This window comes from Lithobates pipiens, unplaced genomic scaffold (assembly GCF_037356315.1).
Source record: "Lithobates pipiens isolate NorthernLeopardFrog02 unplaced genomic scaffold, aLitPip1_a1.2 Scaffold_160, whole genome shotgun sequence".
NCBI classification, from domain to species: Eukaryota; Metazoa; Chordata; class Amphibia; order Anura; family Ranidae; genus Lithobates; species Lithobates pipiens.
Window position 1 is genome coordinate 946,443 of NW_027507749.1, and position 19,830 is coordinate 966,272.

Here is a 19,830-nt window from a genome sequence, read left to right on the forward strand (position 1 = left end):
TCCAGCAACCATTGCCAGCATCTGATTTACATCTTGCAGGAATACCTACGGGCAAGATCAGACTTTCCAATCGAAAATCCACTGGGTTACTGGGTCTTGAGGATGGATCACTGGCCAGAGCTTGTACAATATGCAATTGAGCTACTGGCCTGTCCTGCATTCGGCGTTCTTTCTGAACGCACATTCAGTGCTGCTGGAGGCTTTGTAACCCATGACAGAATGTGCCTGTCCACAGACTCAGTTGATCGGCTCACCTTCATAAAAATTAATTAGTCTTGGATCACCATCTACCAAGCACCTGATGCTAATGTAACCGATTAATTTTTCTATGAATGTGAGATCCCTTGAAGACTGGCTATGCTGAGTGACTATCATGTTATGCTGAGTGACTATCCTATTCCTCCTCAATGTTCATGTTAATAGCTTCTAAGAACATTTTTGTTTCAGGACACCACCACCAGTGCCTAAGGTACAATTTTTCTGCCCCTTAACATGGTCATGTAATTACAATATTTGCTATAATATTTCACAGCAGGGCTCATTTCTGTGCTTAACAAGAGTATCTGTGATCCTTTACAGTGTTGTAAAACATCGGACTTACAAATGACTCCTACTTACAAACGGAGGGAGACAACAGGAAGTGAGAGGAAATCTACCTCTAGGAAGGGAAATTCGCTCCTGTAAGTTAATATGGGAAAAAGGTGTCCCCACTGATGCTTTATCACCAATCCTTGTTTCCCTAATAACCCAAAATTTTCAAAATCCAATTGTCATTGGGACAGAAAGTGAGGTTAAATCTTCTGAAAAGGGGCACAGACAGTAAAGTAAATGTTACAGAGGTGATGATAACCCTTCCCTATGTTATCCAAAAAGCTTAAAAAAATTTTTTTTGTCTGGAGCTACACTTACAAAATGTATCTTTTCCAAATTACAAACAGATTCAACTTAAGAACAAGCCTACGGTCCCTGTCTTGTTTGGACCGCCTGTATACTGCTGTTCAGAGGATATAGGGCCTGGGGGCCCAATGCCTCTTTTTTTAATTTGAGTGCATGCTTCACCTTAATATGCATACAAGACCCAAAGGGCCCGGTAATGGGCTGGGGGGAGGGGTTACCCATGCCGTTTTTCCCAATAATTTTCATCCATATTGCCGGGACCCAACATTACATTACAGCTGCAAGCAGTTTTAAATGACTTTTATTCCTTTTAGAAATGTCATTTTGTGCGGGGACTGTTCTAAACATGGGAAACATGCGCCACTTTACGGGCATACTATAGTCACCCCCAGGCATGATATTTAAAGGAATATATATATTCTGCAGGGGTATCCACTCACTACCTGATGTGTCTGCCTCTGCTCCCAGCGCTCATATATGTGGTCAAATTATTCCCACTTGGGGTTAAATCTCAATGTTTAGCTGCTGTTATAAATACAAACATATCATGAAGACGTAAACACGAAACGCGTCAGGGCGTGGTCACGCGAGCAGAGAAGGGGAGTAAGAGCCGACAAGGACCCGGGTCTCCACACGGGGACTGCGACAGACGTAAGCTGCAGCCCACTGGTGAGGCGCTTGTATGGCACAATAGACACCCCAACTTTACAGGTTTTTTTGTAAATGATTTTAATGCAAGCATATTATATAAGGGGGGTAGGGTAATTTGATTATCAATAAAGACTACTACACTATATTAGACCCCTTGAATCTTTTCCATGTCCGCAACCGATGAGTGGGAAATCTACGGAGCACACAGAACTACACAGAGGGATTCCGCATAGCGGAGACAGGCTAAAAAGAGACTTGTGTCTGGTAAGCGGCCATCTGAGTGTATATTCACGGAGGTGAAAAGTTTGGTGAAGGTGTAGGACTCCACCCACGCATACCCAGATACATAGGAAGACAGAGCGCAGGACATGAACATTAATGTTATATAAAAATGAATGTGAAGGACTCTGTTTTGTGAAGCTGAACTGATTAATGGGAACATTGTGTGGTTATATTGCACACATACAATTTGGTTGTATGTTAAGTGGTTATAAGCTCTTGCATAATGTATTTGATCTAAAGGCACTGCATGATTCGAATAGGTGATTGATGGTGTCACTGGTATGCAGTATAAGCGCTGTTAGTGATCGATTTTGGTTTCCAGGTTGACCACATTTTCTTGTTCATGATATTTAAAGGAATATTTCACTTTTATTTTTTCACTTTAAGCATTATTAAAATCACTGCTCCCGAAAAACTTCCTTTTTTAAAACTTTTTTTTGCATTGATACATGTCCCCTAGGGCAGGACCCAGGTCTCCAAATGCCTTTTAGGACAATAACTTTCATACTAGCCTTTTAAAATTCACACTTTTGATTTGTCACATTCAGGTCCCATAGACTTTAACGGTGTTCGATTGTTCGTGCAAACTTTCGATTTTCAACCTAGAGATTGTGTGCTTTTAAAGAATCTAGGGGGACTTATCTACCTATCGACCTGGGTCTACCTGGGAAACATGAGTTGGTGGATCATTGGTGGGCTCAACCTTATGTCATCTACAAACAACTTCCCCGATTGCCAGTGTACCAGATCAGACCTGAAGGAAAGGCAGGGCCCTTGAAGATGTGGCACCAAAATCATCTGCTCCCTCTCTCAAATGTTGTTTGAGTACTTCTGACATCCACCCCCCCGATCAAGAACAGACATCCCCCAAGACTTTGTCGCGTCGACGACCTCCCACTCCACTTGTGGTAAGGGAGGATGAAGAGAGTGAGGATGAAGAGAAATAGAAATAGTTACTGAACTTCATTGCTATCAATCTTTCAGTAAAGTTTTAACTGCTTTACTTGACTGTATGTGCCTCTAAATATACAATATTTTGTCACCACAAGATCCTTGGAACCCAAGAGTATCAGAGGTGTCAAATGACTTGCAAGGTCAGGACAGCCAGTGGGGTGCAGATCCTATAAGCAGCTTTCAAAGGGGAAGTGCTGCGAAAGTTTTTAAAATGCAGGAGGAACTGCTGAAATATTAAAAAACACTAGGAAAAAAACCCTGGATAACAGTGAGAAAAGCACTAACTATTGATGATAGTTAGTTTAGAGGAGTAGGTGTGAGCCCATATTCAAGTCTCTTTAAAAGGCATGCTTGCTTGAGGACACTGTTCTGTATACAAACGTAGATAAAATAAAGAAAGTTCAGGATTCAATTATTTCTTGACTGTTCATCTTCATGGGAAATATGTACAGTGCCTGAGAAAAAGTATTCATATCTCTTGGCATTTTCCACATTTTGTCATGTTACAACCAAAAACGTAAATGTATTTTATTGAGATTTTATGTGATAGATCAACGCAAAATGGCACATAATTGTGAAGTGGAAGGAAAATGATACTTTTACCTTTTACTCTGATATTCCTATATTCCTAACTAAAATCTAGTGGAACCAATTGCCTTCAGAAGTCACCTATTTAGTAAATAGAGTCCACCTGTGTGTAATTTAATTTCAGTATAAATACAGCTGTTCTTTTAAGCCCTCAGAGGTTTGTTAGAAAATCATGGTGAACAAACGGAATCATGAAGGCCAAGGAACACACCAGACAGGTCAGGGATGAAGTTGCGGAGAAGTTTACAGCAGGATTAGGTTATAAAAAATATCCCAAGCTTTGAACATCTCACGGAGCTCTGTTCAATCCATCATTTGAAAATGGAAAGAGTATGGCACAACTGAAAACCTACCAAGACTTGGCCGTCCACCTAAACTGACAGGCCGGGACAGGAGAGCATTCATCAGAGAAGAGCCAAGAGATCCATGGTAACTCTGGAGGAGCCGCAGAGATCCACAGCTCAGATGGAAGAATCTGTCCACAGGACAACTATTAGTATTATTATTATTGTACATGATTTATATAACGCCAACAGTTTACTCAGCAATTTACAATTTAGAGTAGGGATGAGCCCGATATTTGAGCTGAACGTAAGTTCGTCTCGAACATCGGGTGTTCACCTGCTCGCCAAATAGCGAACTTTATGTGGTGTTTGCGGCAAATTCGAAAACCGCAGAACACTGTTTAAAAGTCTATGGGAGATTAACATGAAAAACCAAAAGTGCTAATTTTAAAGGCTAATATGCAAGTTATTGTCATAAAAAGTGTTTGGGACCTGGGTCCTGCCCCATGGGGACATGGATCAATGCAAAAAAGTTTTAAAAACTGCAGTTTTTTTCAGGAGCAGTGATTTTAATGAAACAATAAAAGTGAAATATTCCTTAAATATTGTGCCTGGAGGGTGTCTATAGTATGTTGATATCCAATCATGTAGATGGATCAAACAGCCGAAAGTGTCAGCGAGAAATCCGAAGGGGACCAGTGGATAAACATGGAGCACCCCTTACAGGGTAGAACAGACCCAATACAGGAACCCAAAAAAAATCCATCCACAGAACTTGGAAGGAGAAGAAAAAATGGGGCTCCGATGGTGCAGGTCAAAAAGGTGGGTTTTAATTTAATAAAAATCGACATACATAAGTAAAAGTGATCACAGTTCAATAAAAACAATATGGGGAGTTGTGTACCTGACCCAACACATTTCGTTCTACTAGGACTTCTACTCACATGATCGACTGCATTCAAGTTCACAAGTAAGGATGAGCCAAACACCCCCACTTTGGTTCGCACCAGAACCTGCGAACAGACCTAAACTTTGTGTGAACTTTAGAACGCTATTAAAGTCTATGGGACCCGAACATTCAAAATCAAAGTGCTAATTTTAAAGGCTTATATGCAAGTTATTGTCATAAAAAGTGTTTGGGGACCTGGATCCTGCCCCAGGGGACATAAAGCAATGCAAAAAAAAGATTTAAAAACTGACGTTTTTTTCGGGAGCAGTGATTTTAATAATGCATAAGTGAAACAATTAAAGTGTAATATTCCTTTAAATTTCGTACCTGGGGGGTGTCTATAGTATGCCTGTGAAGGGGCGCATGTTTCCCATGCTTAGAACTGTCCCTGCACAAAGTGTCATTTCTGTAGGACAAAAAGTCATTTAAAATCGCTCGCAGCTATAATGAATTGTCGGCTCCCCGTAATACAGAGAACAGTCATTGAAAGTCATTGATAAAAAAAAGGGTGGGGTTCCCCCTAATTCAATTACCAGGCCCTTTAGGTCTGGTATGGATATTAAGGGGAACCCCACGTCAAATAAAAAAACTGGCATGGAGTTCCCCCTAAAAATCATACCAGACCCTTTATCCGAGCACGCAACCTGGCAGGCCGCAGGAAAAAAAGGGGGGGGGGGGTGAGAGAGCTCCCCTCCTGAACCGTACCAGGCCACATGCCCTCAACATCGGTATGATGCTTTGTGGTCCCCCGTAAAGCACCTTGTCCCCATGTTGATGACTACAAGGGCCTCATCCCCACAACCCTGGCCGGTGGTTGTGGGGGTCTGCAAGCAGGGGGCTTATCAGAATCTGGAAGCCGCCTTTAACAAGGGGACCCCCAGATCCCGCCCCCCCATGTTTGAAATAGTGAGGGAGTACAAATAACGCTACTATTTCACAAACGAAGTGTAAAAAATTGTTAAGAAAGACACACACTGTTGAAAAAGTCCTTTATTAAAAATAAAAAAAATAAATAAAAAAAATTCCAGCGGTGGTAATCCACTCTTGCTTTCCAGCGACGGATGATAATGTCTTCAGGGTCCAGCGATGGCTGATCTGATCGCAGGTTTCCGTTACATCAGAGGGGGGCGGGGTCACCCATACCTCATTGGGGATCCTGCAGTGTCTCCAGACAGTGGAGACAGAGGAAGGATGGATGGACTGCGCTGCGCTGGACTTGAAGGAAAGATCATCCGTCGCTGAATCTGATCAGCCATCGCTGGACCCCGGAGAGATGATCGTCCGTCGCTAGATTACCACTGCTGGAATCTTTTTTTAATTTTTAATTTTTAATTAAGGACTTTTTCAAAAGTGTGTTTGTCTTATTTAACTATTTTTTACACTTTCTTTGTGAAATGGTAGGGGTACTTTTGTACCCCCTTACCATTTCAAACACGGGGGGGCCGGGATCTGGGGGTCCCCTTATTAAAGTCATTGGCTCCCGCTGCTTTCAATCAAATCCAGTGACTTGGGGGCTGGAGGCGGGCCCGAGTTCCGCTGTCTGTGTCAATGGATGCAGCAGCAGAACTCAGGAGCGCACCTGCGTGAGTGGCCACATGGAAAGCAGCTCTCCGCGGGGGCACTCGATGAGAAGGAGGCACCAGGAGTGCCACCTGGGGAAACCCCAGAAAAGGAGGCCCAGGGCCACTCTGTGCAAAATCCTTGCACAGAGCATGTACTGTAAATATAACATGTTTGTTATTAAAAAACAAAACAAAAAAACAAGCCTTTACAATCACTTTAAACTGAGCTCTATGGGTCCAGGCAGGAAGGGGGAAGGGGAACAACCAGGCTTTTGTCAGACCGCTCCCTTCTATCCCCTGACATCACAGTCCCAGGAAACTGTAAGAGCACAATCTCCTTCTCCTTCTCCCTCTCCTCCTTCTCCTTCTCCCTCTCCTTCTCCTTCTCCCTCTCCTTCTCCTTCTCCTTCTCCTCCTTCTCCTTCTGCTTCTCCTTCTGCTTCTCCTTCTCCTTCTGCTTCTCCTTCTCCCTCTCCTCCTTCTCCTTCTCCCTCTCCTTCTCCTTCTCCTTCTCCCTCTCCTTCTCCTTCTCCTTCTCCTTCTCCTTCTCCCTCTCCTTCTCCTTCTCCTTCTCCTCCTTCTCCTTCTGCTTCTCCTTCTGCTTCTCCTTCTGCTTCTCCTTCTCCTTCTGCTTCTCCTTCTCCCTCTCCTTCTCCCTCTCCTTCTTCCTCTCCTCCTCCTTCTTCTCCTCCTCCTTCTCCTCCTCCTCCTCCTCCTTCTCCCTCTCCTTCTCTCTCTCCTCCTCCTCCTTGTCCTTCTCCTTCTCCTTCTCCTCCTCCTCCTTCTCCTTCTCCCTCTCCTTCTCCTTCTCCTTCTCCTCCTCCTCCTCCTCCTCCTCCTTCTCCTTCTCCTTCTCCTCCCCCTCCTTCTCCTTCTCCTCCTTCTCCTTCTCCTCCTTTTCCTCCCCCCCTCCTTCTCCTTCTCCTCCTTCTCCTTCTCCCCCTCCTTCTCCTTCTCCTTCTCCTCCCCCTCCTTCTCCTTCTCCTCCTCCTTCTCCTCCTTCTCCTTATCCTCCTCCTTCTCCTTCTCCTCCTCCTTCTCCTTCTTCTCCTTCTCCTCCCCCTCCTCCTTCTCCTTCTCTCCCTCCTTCTCCTTCTCCTCCTCCTCCTTCTCCTCCTCCTTCCCAACAGTTTCCACAGTGCTTTACAACATGGGGCAGACAGTACACTTACAATACAAATCAATAAAGGAGGGACTAGAGGGCCCTGCTCATTAGAGCTTACAGACTAGAAGGGAGGATCAAGTGGAACAAAAGGTAATAGCTGTGGGGGACGAACAGATGGAGAAAATTAAAATACAGTTGTTAGGTGGTGTGGGTAGGGTAGGCTTCTCTGAAGAGGAGGGTTTTCAGGGATCGTCTAAAAGCTAATAATGTAAGAGCTAATTGGACAGATTAGGATAAGGTGTTCCATAGGGTTGGAGAGGCTCTGGAAAAGTCCTGGAGGCAAGCATGGGAGGAGGTAATGAGGGAGTTAGAGAGCAGGAGGGCCTGAGAGGAACGAATAGGTTGGAATAGGTTGGTATTTAGAGACTAGGCTAGTGATGTGCACGTAGATGCACCTGAGTCCCTGCACCCGAGATCTGTGGCAGGAAACAGCACAATGACCATGGATGGCAGCACCTTTTCTTTGCGTCTGGTCTTCTTCTCGCCTCATGGTCTCTGTCCTCTGCTCCCAGGCAGCCTCCTTGTGTCCTTTCTTTGCTTCACTCCCTTTCAGTGCGGGCATATTGGGCTGTATAGTCTTTCTCCCAAGGGATTACAGTGGGGTCACCTGTGCTGGGGACTACATGTTCCAAGATGACGTACTGCTTGTGCAGACCTGAGCTCTGTCTCCCCATTGGTTCCCTCCCTCTGCCAATCAGGAAGCATGGGAGGGAGCAGAATGGGCGCCAATCGCTATACTGCGCCAATCGCTATACTGGGCAGAGTGAAGAAGGATGGGAGGGGGGAGAATTCCCCTGCAGCTGCTGACCGGCTCTGTGTCCTGTGAGCCGGTCAGTGTTTGCTACTTCCAAGTCCCAACAATGGCCGACGGGAGGTGTGGGGCAGTGGGGGGGGGGGGGGGGCGAGGGGGCTGAGCGGCACCCGCTACAAATGCATTGGACCTGTAGAAGCACAGATTGGAAAAATAGTTTGTTCTATGTAACCAAATTAAATACAGTATATATCAGGGGATCTTATAGAGGGTGAGAAGTTGTAGGTGAGTTAAGGGCTGGATGTGAGGTTGGAGAAAGTAAGTAGGTATTGTGTACTGTCATAGCTTGCTATAATGCAAACACTGACAATTTATTAGAATAAAAAAAAAATATATATATATATATATATATATATATTGATAAAAAAGATTGTTGTGTGCAATTTATACAGTTAGGGCCATAAATATTTGGACAGTGACACAAGTTTTGTTATTTTAGCTGTTTACAAAAACATGTTCAGAAATACAATTATATATATAATATGGGCTGAAAGTGCACACTCCCAGCTGCAATATGAGAGTTTCCACATCCAAATCGGAGAAAGGGTTTAGAAATCATAGCTCTGTAATGCATAGCCTCCTCTTTTTCAAGGGACCAAAAGTAATTGGACAATGGACTCTAAGGGCTGCAATTAACTCTGAAGGCATCTCCCTCGTTAACCTGTAATCAATGAAGTAGTTAAAAGGTCTGGGGTTGATTCCAGGTGTGTGGTTTTGCATTTAGAAGCTGTTGCTCTGACCAGACAACATGCGGTCAAAGGAACTCTCAATTGAGGTGAAGCAGAACATCCTGAGGCTGAAAAAAAAGAAAAAATCCATCAGAGAGATAGCAGACATGCTTGGAGTAGCAAAATCAACAGTCGGGTACATTCTGAGAAAAAAGGAATTGACTGGTGAGCTTGGGAACTCAAAAAGGGCTGGGCGTCCACGGAAGACAACAGTGGTGGATGATCGCCGCATACTTTCTTTGGTGAAGAAGAACCCGTTCACAACATCAACTGAAGTCCAGAACACTCTCAGGGAAGTAGGTGTATCTGTCTCTAAGTCAACAGTAAAGAGAAGACTCCATGAAAGTAAATACAAAGGGTTCACATGTAGATGCAAACCATTCATCAATTCCAAAAATAGACAGGCCAGAGTTAAATTTGCCCAAAAACACCTCAAGAAGCCAGCTCAGTTCTGGAAAAGTATTCTATGGACAGATGAGACAAAGATCAACCTGTACCAGAATGATGGGAAGAAAAAAGTTTGGAGAAGAAAGGGAACGGCACATGATCCAAGGCACACCACATCCTCTGTAAAACATGGTGGAGGCAACGTGATGGCATGGGCATGCATGGCTTTCAATGGCACTGGGTCACTTGTGTTTATTGATGACATAACAGCAGACAAGAGTAGCCGGATGAATTCTGAAGTGTACCGGGATATACTTTCAGCCCAGATTCAGCCAAATGGTGCAAAGTTGATCGGACGGTGCTTCATAGTACAGATGGACAATGACCCCAAGCATACAGCCAAAGCTACCCAGGAGTTTATGAGTGCAAAAAAGTGGAACATTCTGCAATGGCCAAGTCAATCACCAGATCTTAACCCAATTGAGCATGCATTTCACTTGCTCAAATCCAGACTTAAGACGGAAAGACCCACAAACAAGCAAGACCTGAAGGCTGCAGCTGGAAAGGCCTGGCAAAGCATTAAGAAGGAGGAAACCCAGCGTTTGGTGATGTCCATGGGTTCCAGACTTAAGGCAGTGATTGCCTCCAAAGGATTTGCAACAAAATATTGAATAAATAAATATTTTGTTTGGGTTATGTTTATTTGTCCAATTACTTTTGAGCTCCTAAAATGTGGAGTGTTTGTAAAGAAATGTGTACAATTCCTACATTTTCTATCAGGTATTTTTGTTCAACCCTTCAAATTAAACGTCACAATCTACACTTGAATTCTGTTGTAGAGGTTTCATTTCAAATCCAATGCGGTGGCATGCAGAGCCCAACTTGCAAAAATTGTGTCACTGTCCAAATATTTATGGCCCTAACTGTATATCACATTTATTATATTCTCATTGTTTGAATAATAACATCCCATTAAAATATTTCCCAACATATCATCCAGATCAATTATCGAGTCACTGACCCCCGACTGAATGGTGGAGAAATATATCCAACTTTATTCCGCATGACGCCGGGCGATCGGGCCTATCAAGCAGCTATTATACAAGTTTTGCAGAATTTTGGGTGGAACTGGGTTGGAATAATTTCTGATGGCAGTAGTGATGAGGAGGCCCAAGATCTGAGTAAGATGCTGAGAGAACACGGGATCTGCACAGAATATATCATTCATATCAGATTCTATTTTTCTAAAGATTTGGAGAGATTGGCTGCTCTTAAAAAACCAACATCTAACGTTATCATACTTTGTGGAACTTTCACAATGTCCTTTTTTTATCTCAACTCTGTACCATCGGCTGGAAAAAAGGTCACATTTATTTTCCCACCATCATGGAATAAACTAAGTAATCTGTATGAGGGTGAGTATTTGAGAATGAACTGCAGCTTGGTACTTCAGTGGCCACAACATAGCAGCCTAAACATCAACATTTATCCTCACGGGGTCAACGTCTCCAGTTGCCTGCATGACCCGATACTGGAAGATATTTGGAATTTGTTCTTACGGTGCAATACTCCAAACCCGCGGAAAAATGACCTTTTTCTCGAAATCCACACAGTTTTTCCGGAAAATTGTTCAGACGTAAAAGATATTTCTGATTTTTTCAGCTATAGTTCATCTATACATTTCTATGCGTACAGGGCTGTGTATGTTCTGGCCCATGCTCTACATGGAATGTACATGAAGGAAAATAAATCCGAACAACATGGATTCCAGCACAGAGTAAGTTGGATAATATTTAAAAAAATGTAAAGTTTTAATATTAGGTCTGGTATGGATTTTAAGGGGAACTCCACACCAAATTTAAAAATAAAATGGCGTGGAGTTCCTCCTAAAAATCCATACTAGACCCTTTATCCGAGCACACAACCCGGCAGGCCGCAGGAAAAGAGGGGGGATGAGAGAGCGCCCCCCCTCCTGAACCGAACCAGCCCACATGCCCTCAACATTGGGAGGATGCTTTGGGGGTCTGTGACCCCTCAAAGCACCATGTCCCCATGTTGATGTGGAGAAGGGTCTCATCCCCACAACCCTGTCCGGTGGTTGTGGGGGTCTGTGGGCGGGGGGCTTATCAGAATCTGGAAGCCCCCCTTTAACAAGCCCCAGATCCCAGCCCCCATGTTTGAAATGGTAAGGGGGTATAAAAGTACCCCTATCATTTCACAAAGAAAGTGTAAAAATAGTTAAACAAGACAAACACACTTTTGAAAAATTCCTTTATTAAAAAAAAAACAAAGATTCCAGCGGTGGTAATCCACTCTTGCTATCCAGCGACGGATGATCGTCTCTCCGGGGTCCAGCGATGGCTGATCTGATCCAGCAAGTGCGTTACATCAGAGGGGGGCGGGGTCACCCATACGTCACTGGGGGTCACCCATACATCACTGGGGAACCCCAGGCTTCCCTCATCAGCGTCAGAGGGGGCGGGGTCAGGTGACGGGTGGCAAATATCTCCTAAACCGTGTAGGTTTAGGAGATATTTCTTGGACCTACAGGTAAGCCTTAATCTAGGCTTACCTGTAGGTCAAAGTGTGTTGTAAGGGTTTACAGCCACTTTAAGTGCCCAGTGGTCAAGTGGTTAAACAGATTTTCAGAATTTGAGATCTCTTATATCTGTATATGGTAATGTGTGTATTTTTGTCTTCTATGAAAAGCTGCACAAATATGTGAGAAATCTTCATTACACCGACCCAACCGGAGGTGAGATCTACTTTAATGAGAGAAGAGAACTTTCAACCGATCTTATTTTATACAGCTGGATTTATCATAACACAACAGATGTTCAAAAGGTCCCGATTTCCATTTTTAAAGGCCCAGACTTTGTGTCTGAAACAAGTCTCAATATCAGTCATCACATCTTCTGGAAGACAGGCAAAGTAAGAAATGACTTGATTGTTTTCTGTTTATATCATTTGCCGATAGGCAGGGGCTTTGCTAGGTCTACAATAGATATGGGGCTAGAGCCCATAGCAGCATAGTAAAGAAAGTCATACGCTTGGGCGGGCATACACATTTATATATACAGTAATATACATGTGTGTGTATCCCCAGAGAGCCCCCCACTGACATCCGGGTCCCCAGAGAGCCCCCCTTACATGAGGGTCCCCAGAGAGCCCCCTTACATCAAGGTCCCCAGAGAGCCCCCTTACATCAGGGTCCCCAAAGCCTCCTCTTTACATCAGAGTCCCCAGAGAGCCTCCCCTTGCATCAGGGTCCACAGAGAACCTCCCCCTTTAAATCAGGGTCCCCAGAGAGCATTCTCCTTAAAATCAGGGTCCCCAGAGAGCCTTCCCCTTAGCATCAGGGTCCCCATTGAGCCCCCCTACTTACATCAGGGTCCTTAGAGATTCTCCCCTCCCCTTGGGGACTCCTGCAGATATTCGGGGCTATGGGCCCCAGATTTGGGGCTGTAGCCCCAAAAGCCACCCCCTAGCTATGCCACTGCCGATAGGGTTGCCATCTGTTCAGGACTCACCGGACAGTTTGGCTTTTGAATCATGTGTCCGGGTTTCAGTATGGCTGAAACTCTGACACGTTAATCAGATTGGGCTGTGGCTACAAGTAACTGAGTACCACAACTGCCAAGTGCATAGGCGTGCGCATGGGCCCGGTGTGCCTGGGCTCACCCTAATCACCTGGGTTGCCAACTGTCTGGAGGGCTAACTGCAATTGACTAAGCCATGTGGCTGTGACTCTCTCGTACACTGCCCAGAGCCAGTACAGTTCTGCCTCTCACCCCAAATGGGTGGGAAAGGAGAGAGGGCTCAATCTGCTCCTCCTCCTCCTGCCCCTACCCCTCTATGTCTGTCTCCGTGAGGGCAGGAAAATTTGAAGCCCAGCAGCTAGAAAATACAGTACATGGTGGATGAAAGGTGCCAATGCTTGAGCCTCTGTCCTCGGGTGAGGGAGTTCACCATCCATTGTCTTTTACTTAAGTTTCACTCTTCCCTGCCTTCTCTCTCCTATCTAAGTGAGTACACTAATGCCCCGTACACGCGAGCGGATTTTTCGTTGGGAACAACTTGGATGTTTTTTCCGATGGAATTCCACTCAAGCTTGGCTTGCATACACACCGTCACACAAAAGTTCGCTGAACTTTCGACCGCCAAGAACGCGGTGACGTACAACGCTACGACGAGCCGAGAAAATTAAGTTCAATGGTTCTGAGCATGGGTCGAATTTGGTACACACGATTGGAAATTCCCATCGGAACTTTTTCCGACTGAAAAATAGAGAACCTCCTCTCATTCTTTTGCTGGCTGGAATTCCGCCTGCAAAAGTCAGATGGAGCGTACACACGGTCAGAATTTCCAACCAAAAGCTCTCATCCCACTTTTGCTGGCAGACATTTTGATCGTGTGTACGGGGCTTAAGGCAAGGGGGACTCAGATGAAAGTGGTGCTCTGCAGACTTTGATGTAAGAGGGGCTTTGAGCACCCTGATTTAAGGGGGAATGCTGGGTTCTCTGATGTAAGCGGGGGGATTTGGTGAGCAGAACCCCCTCCCTACATCACAGTTCCTCTCTACAACAGAGTGCAGAACGTTCCGCCTTAAAAAAAAAAGAATAAATGCCATGCACCACTAAAGTGTTTGGGTTTGGCTTGAAGAAAAGGTGGCAGCCCTATTTGCCGAGGAGATTCATAGTTTGGATATTTGGATATTATAGGGATTTTTAGCCTTATTTAAAGACATACTAGCAAATGTTCCTGTTTGTGAAAAGGACGTAATTCTTGGAGTCGGTGAAGGTTGTTGATTTCTTCAATCGTGTGCAAAGTTCCTTATAAGATATTTACATTCTATTGTGTATATTCAGTATATGTGTTATGTAATAAAGCTGGCATAGAAGGCAATAAGGATTGTAAACCTCTGACATACACTATATTACCAAAAGATTTGGGACACCTGCCTTTACACAAACTTAAACTAATGGCAACCCAGTCTTAATCCATAGGGTTCAATATTGAGTTTAGAAGATATATATATATATATATATATATATATATATATATATGAATGGCCGCGCTTAGGAAAGAGGGTTTAGGTTGCTGCCGCCCTTTAATTCCTCAGCCTCTGTTAGGAGTCTGTGGCTCTATAGCTACTGTGCTGTGTCAGGAAGGTCTGTGTAGGCTTCACGAGGTGCTGTTAGGCCTCCGTAGCCATCTTGCCACTCATTGCCCTCCTGTGGAAACATAAAGGTGGTCAGCTTCTTGGGCTTCCGTTCTAACAGTCTTTTGCAGGACATCATCGGCGGAGGTATGTTCCTTCACTGGGGTGAGAATGGCGCAGAGAATCAGTCTCTAGAGGGCCTGCTGCTCTCTGCAATTCTCCCTGACGAAGGAGCTGTGCGGCTAAGCGTCCATCTTACAGCGCCGGTAGGCCACGCCCCCCACTATTTATGTCCTTAAGAGTCCTCAGTGGTACCTGCAGGATGGAACTGGTCACTCAGTGGATGGTGGGCCTCTAGAGGGCTCCTTCTTGGTTTTCCATACTTCCCTGGTTGAATTACCTTCTCCCAATACCAGGTACTCAAGCTTACTACCTTCCCTCGGCTCTGCCTTTACTCCCATTATTGTGCAAGTTTGGCTTCCTCTGATTAGTGCTGTTCTGTTAGAATCGCTTATGGAGTATAAACAATGTATGTTTTTTCTTACTGGGCGTAGGCCACAGTTCCCTATGCTGTATACCGCTGTGTTCAAGAGTCATCAGTCATGCTGTCAGGAACCATGAATCAGACTGAGACAGAAGTACAATCAACTCACACTTATTTATTAATACAAAAAAAAGGGAAAAAAGAAAAAGCGTAGTTAAGCATAGCCAGAGTCCAGTAGCCAGATCGGGTAGTCAGCCAGTCCAAAGTTCATTAACCAGATCGGGTAATCAGCCAGGCCTGAAGTCAGGGATCCAAGGAGAGCAACTGCAAGCAGGAAAAGAAGCCAGGAGGGATGTCAGAAAGCCAGTCTTGAAACAAACAGCAGGAGATGGTTCCTTGTGATGTGACCAACGTGAAGGCAATGGAGAAATGAGCTGGAAGGCTTTAAATAGGCAGGTCAGGCGAGCATCATCGGGAACAGCTGGTAACTGTGGAAAGAGAAGAGAGCTGGCAATTAGCCGACCAGCCCAGAGGAGGAAGGTCTAAGCCACCCCTGACACATGCTTGAGAGTGGGAACTGGTTCCTCAACAGAGGAAGAGAATATTTGAGACTCCCTCTTGGTTCTCCAGACAGCCTTGGTCAACCCACTCTCTCCCAACATCCATCTGAGGTGATATTGATTCCTGTTGGGGCCCCAACTATTTGTAGCATGGTCCTCCAAGAGTGTCCTATGACAGTATTTAATAGAGACAAGCTAGCTGGTTGACATAGTGCTGGGGACCTAATGCCACGTCCCATGTACAGAATGAAAACAAGGGAGCGCCCCTGGGACTTTATAGGCAGTAGTCACACCAGACAAAAAAGTAAAGAAGTATAGTAAAAGTACAAAGTTTTATTGAATCTAAAATCTGAAGGCCAAACCACAGATAATTATATGGAAGATCCCAACATGTCTAACAGACACACAGACCACTTCCTCCGCAGGACATCATCTGCTGGTGCAGCACATAATCCTCTCCCCTCAGCTGCTGATATTAGTTCCGGGAAAATGTCAGCCCCATGTGAGGGAAGCGCACTGGTCAGATGATGTCGGACAATGATCAGCTAATATCACCTAAGCACCAGTTGAATCGTGTATGGGTCCACCGGCTGTACCATCTATTACGTTCCTGACTGGACAGTTTACCATGCCTGCTGACCAGATCAACTCCTGAAGTCTTGGGAGGAAAAGGCCCTGGCTGGTTATAAGCCACAAGTGTTCAAACTTTTGCAGCTGGTAAGCGTGTGGATTCACTATATCTATATAATAAGTCACGAGATTTGCATTGAATTTTTTTCCTGTGGATCAGCTCTACTTTGAAGGGATCATCAGAATCCCTAAAAGCCACTGGAGGATTTTTCATAAATCGCAGATTTCACAGTTGGGACTTCCTTAAACATTTTCATACTATATTTTTTATTATGAATAAAATTTTATTTTTAAATATTTTTATTTTCAATCACTTATGGTTTTGTGTTCACATAATTGTTTACATGTCACTTACTTCTAAGCCCTTGTACACACGGTCGGAGAAACCGTCGGAATGTGTCCTATCGGACCGTGTCGTCGGATAATCCGACTGTGTGTGGTATGCATCGGACTGATTCCGTCAGAATATCTATTGGACCCAATTTTCCAACATGTTGGAAATATTTCCCGATCCAACTGGGCCGATCGGAGACATACTCCGATCATGTGTCGAGAATTTTGATCGGACCAAGTGCCCCGCATGCTCAGATCAATTTCCTACATCAAAGCTATTGGCTACTAGCCTGAATGTAGTCCCATCGTAACAAAATTACGTCATCACGTTCTGAAAGATCGAATTTTTCTCCAACTTTGTCCGACCATGTGTATGCAACAGTTTCGGACAAGATCCGACGGACAAAATCCGACGGGCAAAATCCGACGGATTTGGTTGTGGAAATCTCCGACCGTGTGTACAGGGGATAAGATTGTCCTGTATTTGGCTCCATCCATCTTCCCATCAACTCTGACCAGCTTCCCTGTCCCTGCTGAAGAAAAGCATCCCCACCACATGATGCTGCCACCACCATGTTTCACGGTGGGGATGGTGTGTTCAGGGTGATATGCAGTGTTAGTTTTCCGCCACACATAGGGGGTTATTTACTAAAGGAAAATCCATTTTGCACTGCAAGTGCACTTGGAATTAAACTCGCTGTAGATCCGAAGGGGGAAAATAAAAACAGCATTTTAGCTTGCGCATGATTGGATGATAAAATCAGCAGAGCTTCCACTCATTTCAGATCTACCCCTTAGATTTAGAGCCGAGCGACTCCACTTCCAAGTGCACTTGCAGTGTAAAGTGGATTTGCCTTTCATAAATAACCCTCATGGTGTTTTGCTTTTAGTCCAAAAAGTTCAATTTTGGTCTCATGTGACCAGATCACCTTCTTCCACATGTTTGCTGTGTCCTCCACATGGCTTCTCACAAACTAGAAACAGGACTTCTTATGACTTTCTTTCACCAATGTCTTTCTTCTTGTCACTCTTCCATAAAGGGCAGATTCGTGGAGAGCGCGACTAAGCCCTTGTACACACGGTCGGAGATTCCGACGGAATGTGTCCGATCGGACCGTTTTGTCGGATATTCCGACTGTGTGTGGTCTCCATCGGACTGTTTCCGTCAGAGTATTCGACGGACCAGGTTTTCCAACTTGCCCGTAAAATTTTCCGACAAAATGCTCCGATCGGACATACTCCGATTATGTGTAGAGAATTCCGATCGGACAAAGTGCCACGCATGCTCAGATCAAATTCCTACATCAAAGCTATTGGCTACTAGCTTGAACGTAGTCCCGTCGTAACGAAATAACGTCATCTGAACTGTGTGCATGCAACAGTTTCGGACAAAATCCGTCGGACAAAATCCAGCAGACAAAATCCAACGGATTTGGTTGTCGGAATGTCCGACCGTATGTACAAGGGCTAAGAGTTGTCCTGTGGACAGATTCTCCCCCCTGAGCTGTGGATCTCTGCAGCTCCTCCAGAGTTACCATGGACCTCTTGGCTCTTCTATGATGAATGTTCTCCTTGCCCGGCCGGTCAGTTTAGGTGGACGGTCATGTCTTGGTAGGTTTCCATTTGTGCCATACTGTTTCCATTTTCTGACGATGGATTGAACAGAGCTCCGTGAGATGTTCAAAGCTTGGGAGATTTTTTTTATAACCTAACCCTGCTTTATACTTCTCCACAACTTTATCCCTGACCTGCCTGGTGTGTGCCTTGGCCTTCATGATGATGTTTGTTCACTAAGATTCTCTAATAAACGTCTGAGGGCTTCAAAGAACAGCTGTATTTAAAACACACACAGGTAGATTCTATTTACTAATTAGGTGACTTCTGAAGGCAAGTGGTTCCACTAGATTTTAGTTAGGGGTATCGGAGTAAAGGGGTCTGAATACAAATGCACACCACACACTTTTCACATATTTATTCGTAAAAAATATTTGAAAACCATTTATTATTATATATATATACCATTTTTATAATTTTTCTTCCACTTCACAATCATGAGCCACTTTGTGTTGGTCTATCACATAAAATCCCAATAAGATACATTCATGTTTTTGGTTGCAACATGAGAAAATGTGGAATATTTTAAGGGGTATGAATACACTGTATTTTGTAATTCCTCACGAGATGGACATTTACAAAATAATAATAATAATATTAATATCTGATTTCAGGTTCCGGTATCTCGGTGCTCTGATCCCTGTTTACCCGGCAGAAGAAAAAAGCTTGGATTTTCAGTACATAAATGTTGCTATGTGTGCGTCTCGTGTTCAGAAGGAGAAATTTCCAGCATTTCTGGTAGCATTTGCATTTGTTAATAAATTATTGTTGAACTGGGGAAAAGTTACCGCTCTAGTTAAAGTGTATATTGGGGGAAAAAAACATATCAACCTCAGCTCTGCAATGTGTGCACATTTCCCCGTGTGTTATCACTCGTACGAATCCGAAATATGAATTTGTATGCATAAGAATTCCGTACGAAATACGAAACTTGGTTTACGAATTTCGGATCCAAATTCATAACGAAAATTCGTAATTGTGACGAAAAGTTAACGAACCTAAAAGTTATAACCCCCAGGAAGCCAGCCCGGGGATGGTGGGAACCCTATGGGGAATTTCTAGGCTTACGAATTTCATACGAAATATGAAATTTTGTTAACGAATTTCGGATCCAAATTAACATAACTGTGACTGGTGTTTTGTTCACCAATCAGAGGAAGACAACGCAGCACAGGAATGGTGGGGACCCCTCATAATGGGCACAGCAGGTGGACAGACCCAGGAAGACAGCACAGGGATGGTGGGAACCCCTCATTATATATATATATATATGTGTGTGTGAAGGGCAACTTGAAGTTTCTTTCCATGAGTGATCGAGGCTGCCCGAGAGTGGAGTGTGGAGGAGTGGTGGAGTCCATGGATCACTTTCTACTTCAGTGCCCTTTTAATATAGAGGTGTACAAGAGGGTGGGGAGGGCTCTGAGTATACCCTTCCTCCCCCATATGAGTTATGCAGAGTGGGTGTATGGGGCTTTCCAGACTCGTCGGGATTATGATTTGGAAACACTTTTTTTAGTTAGTTTAGTAGTCCGTTATTTCACGTGGAGTGCACGGTGTCAGGTATCCTTACAGAGTAAAATCCTTCCTGTGGAAGTGGTGGTGCAGAACATTCTGGGTGAGGTTGGGAAGATTCGGGGTCTTGAGAAAGACAGGTGGCAGCAGGAGGCCTGGATAAAGGCGTGGAGGAATATCAGGGCTCTGTAGCGGCTGCCTGTTGATCTCGGGGTGTGCGGCTTTCTTTGTATTCTTCTTTCACTCCCTTAGATTTTCAGATCCAATATAATTTTGAT

The 19,830-nt window shown here is 44.4% G+C and overlaps 1 protein-coding gene across 1 annotated transcript in view; it reads left to right on the top strand.

The window, feature by feature from the left end:
- Positions 1-18,803, top strand: part of LOC143986459 (vomeronasal type-2 receptor 116-like) — a 61,964-nt gene extending 43,161 nt beyond the window's left edge. The window contains exons 7-9 of the mRNA XM_077484804.1: positions 10,259-11,035; positions 11,968-12,189; positions 18,655-18,803. Of these exons, the coding sequence (XP_077340930.1) occupies positions 10,259-11,035; positions 11,968-12,189; positions 18,655-18,798 (1,143 nt within the window). The 3' untranslated portion in view covers positions 18,799-18,803. The remainder of the gene's footprint in view (positions 1-10,258; positions 11,036-11,967; positions 12,190-18,654) is intronic.
- Positions 18,804-19,830: the final 1,027 nt, after the last annotated feature.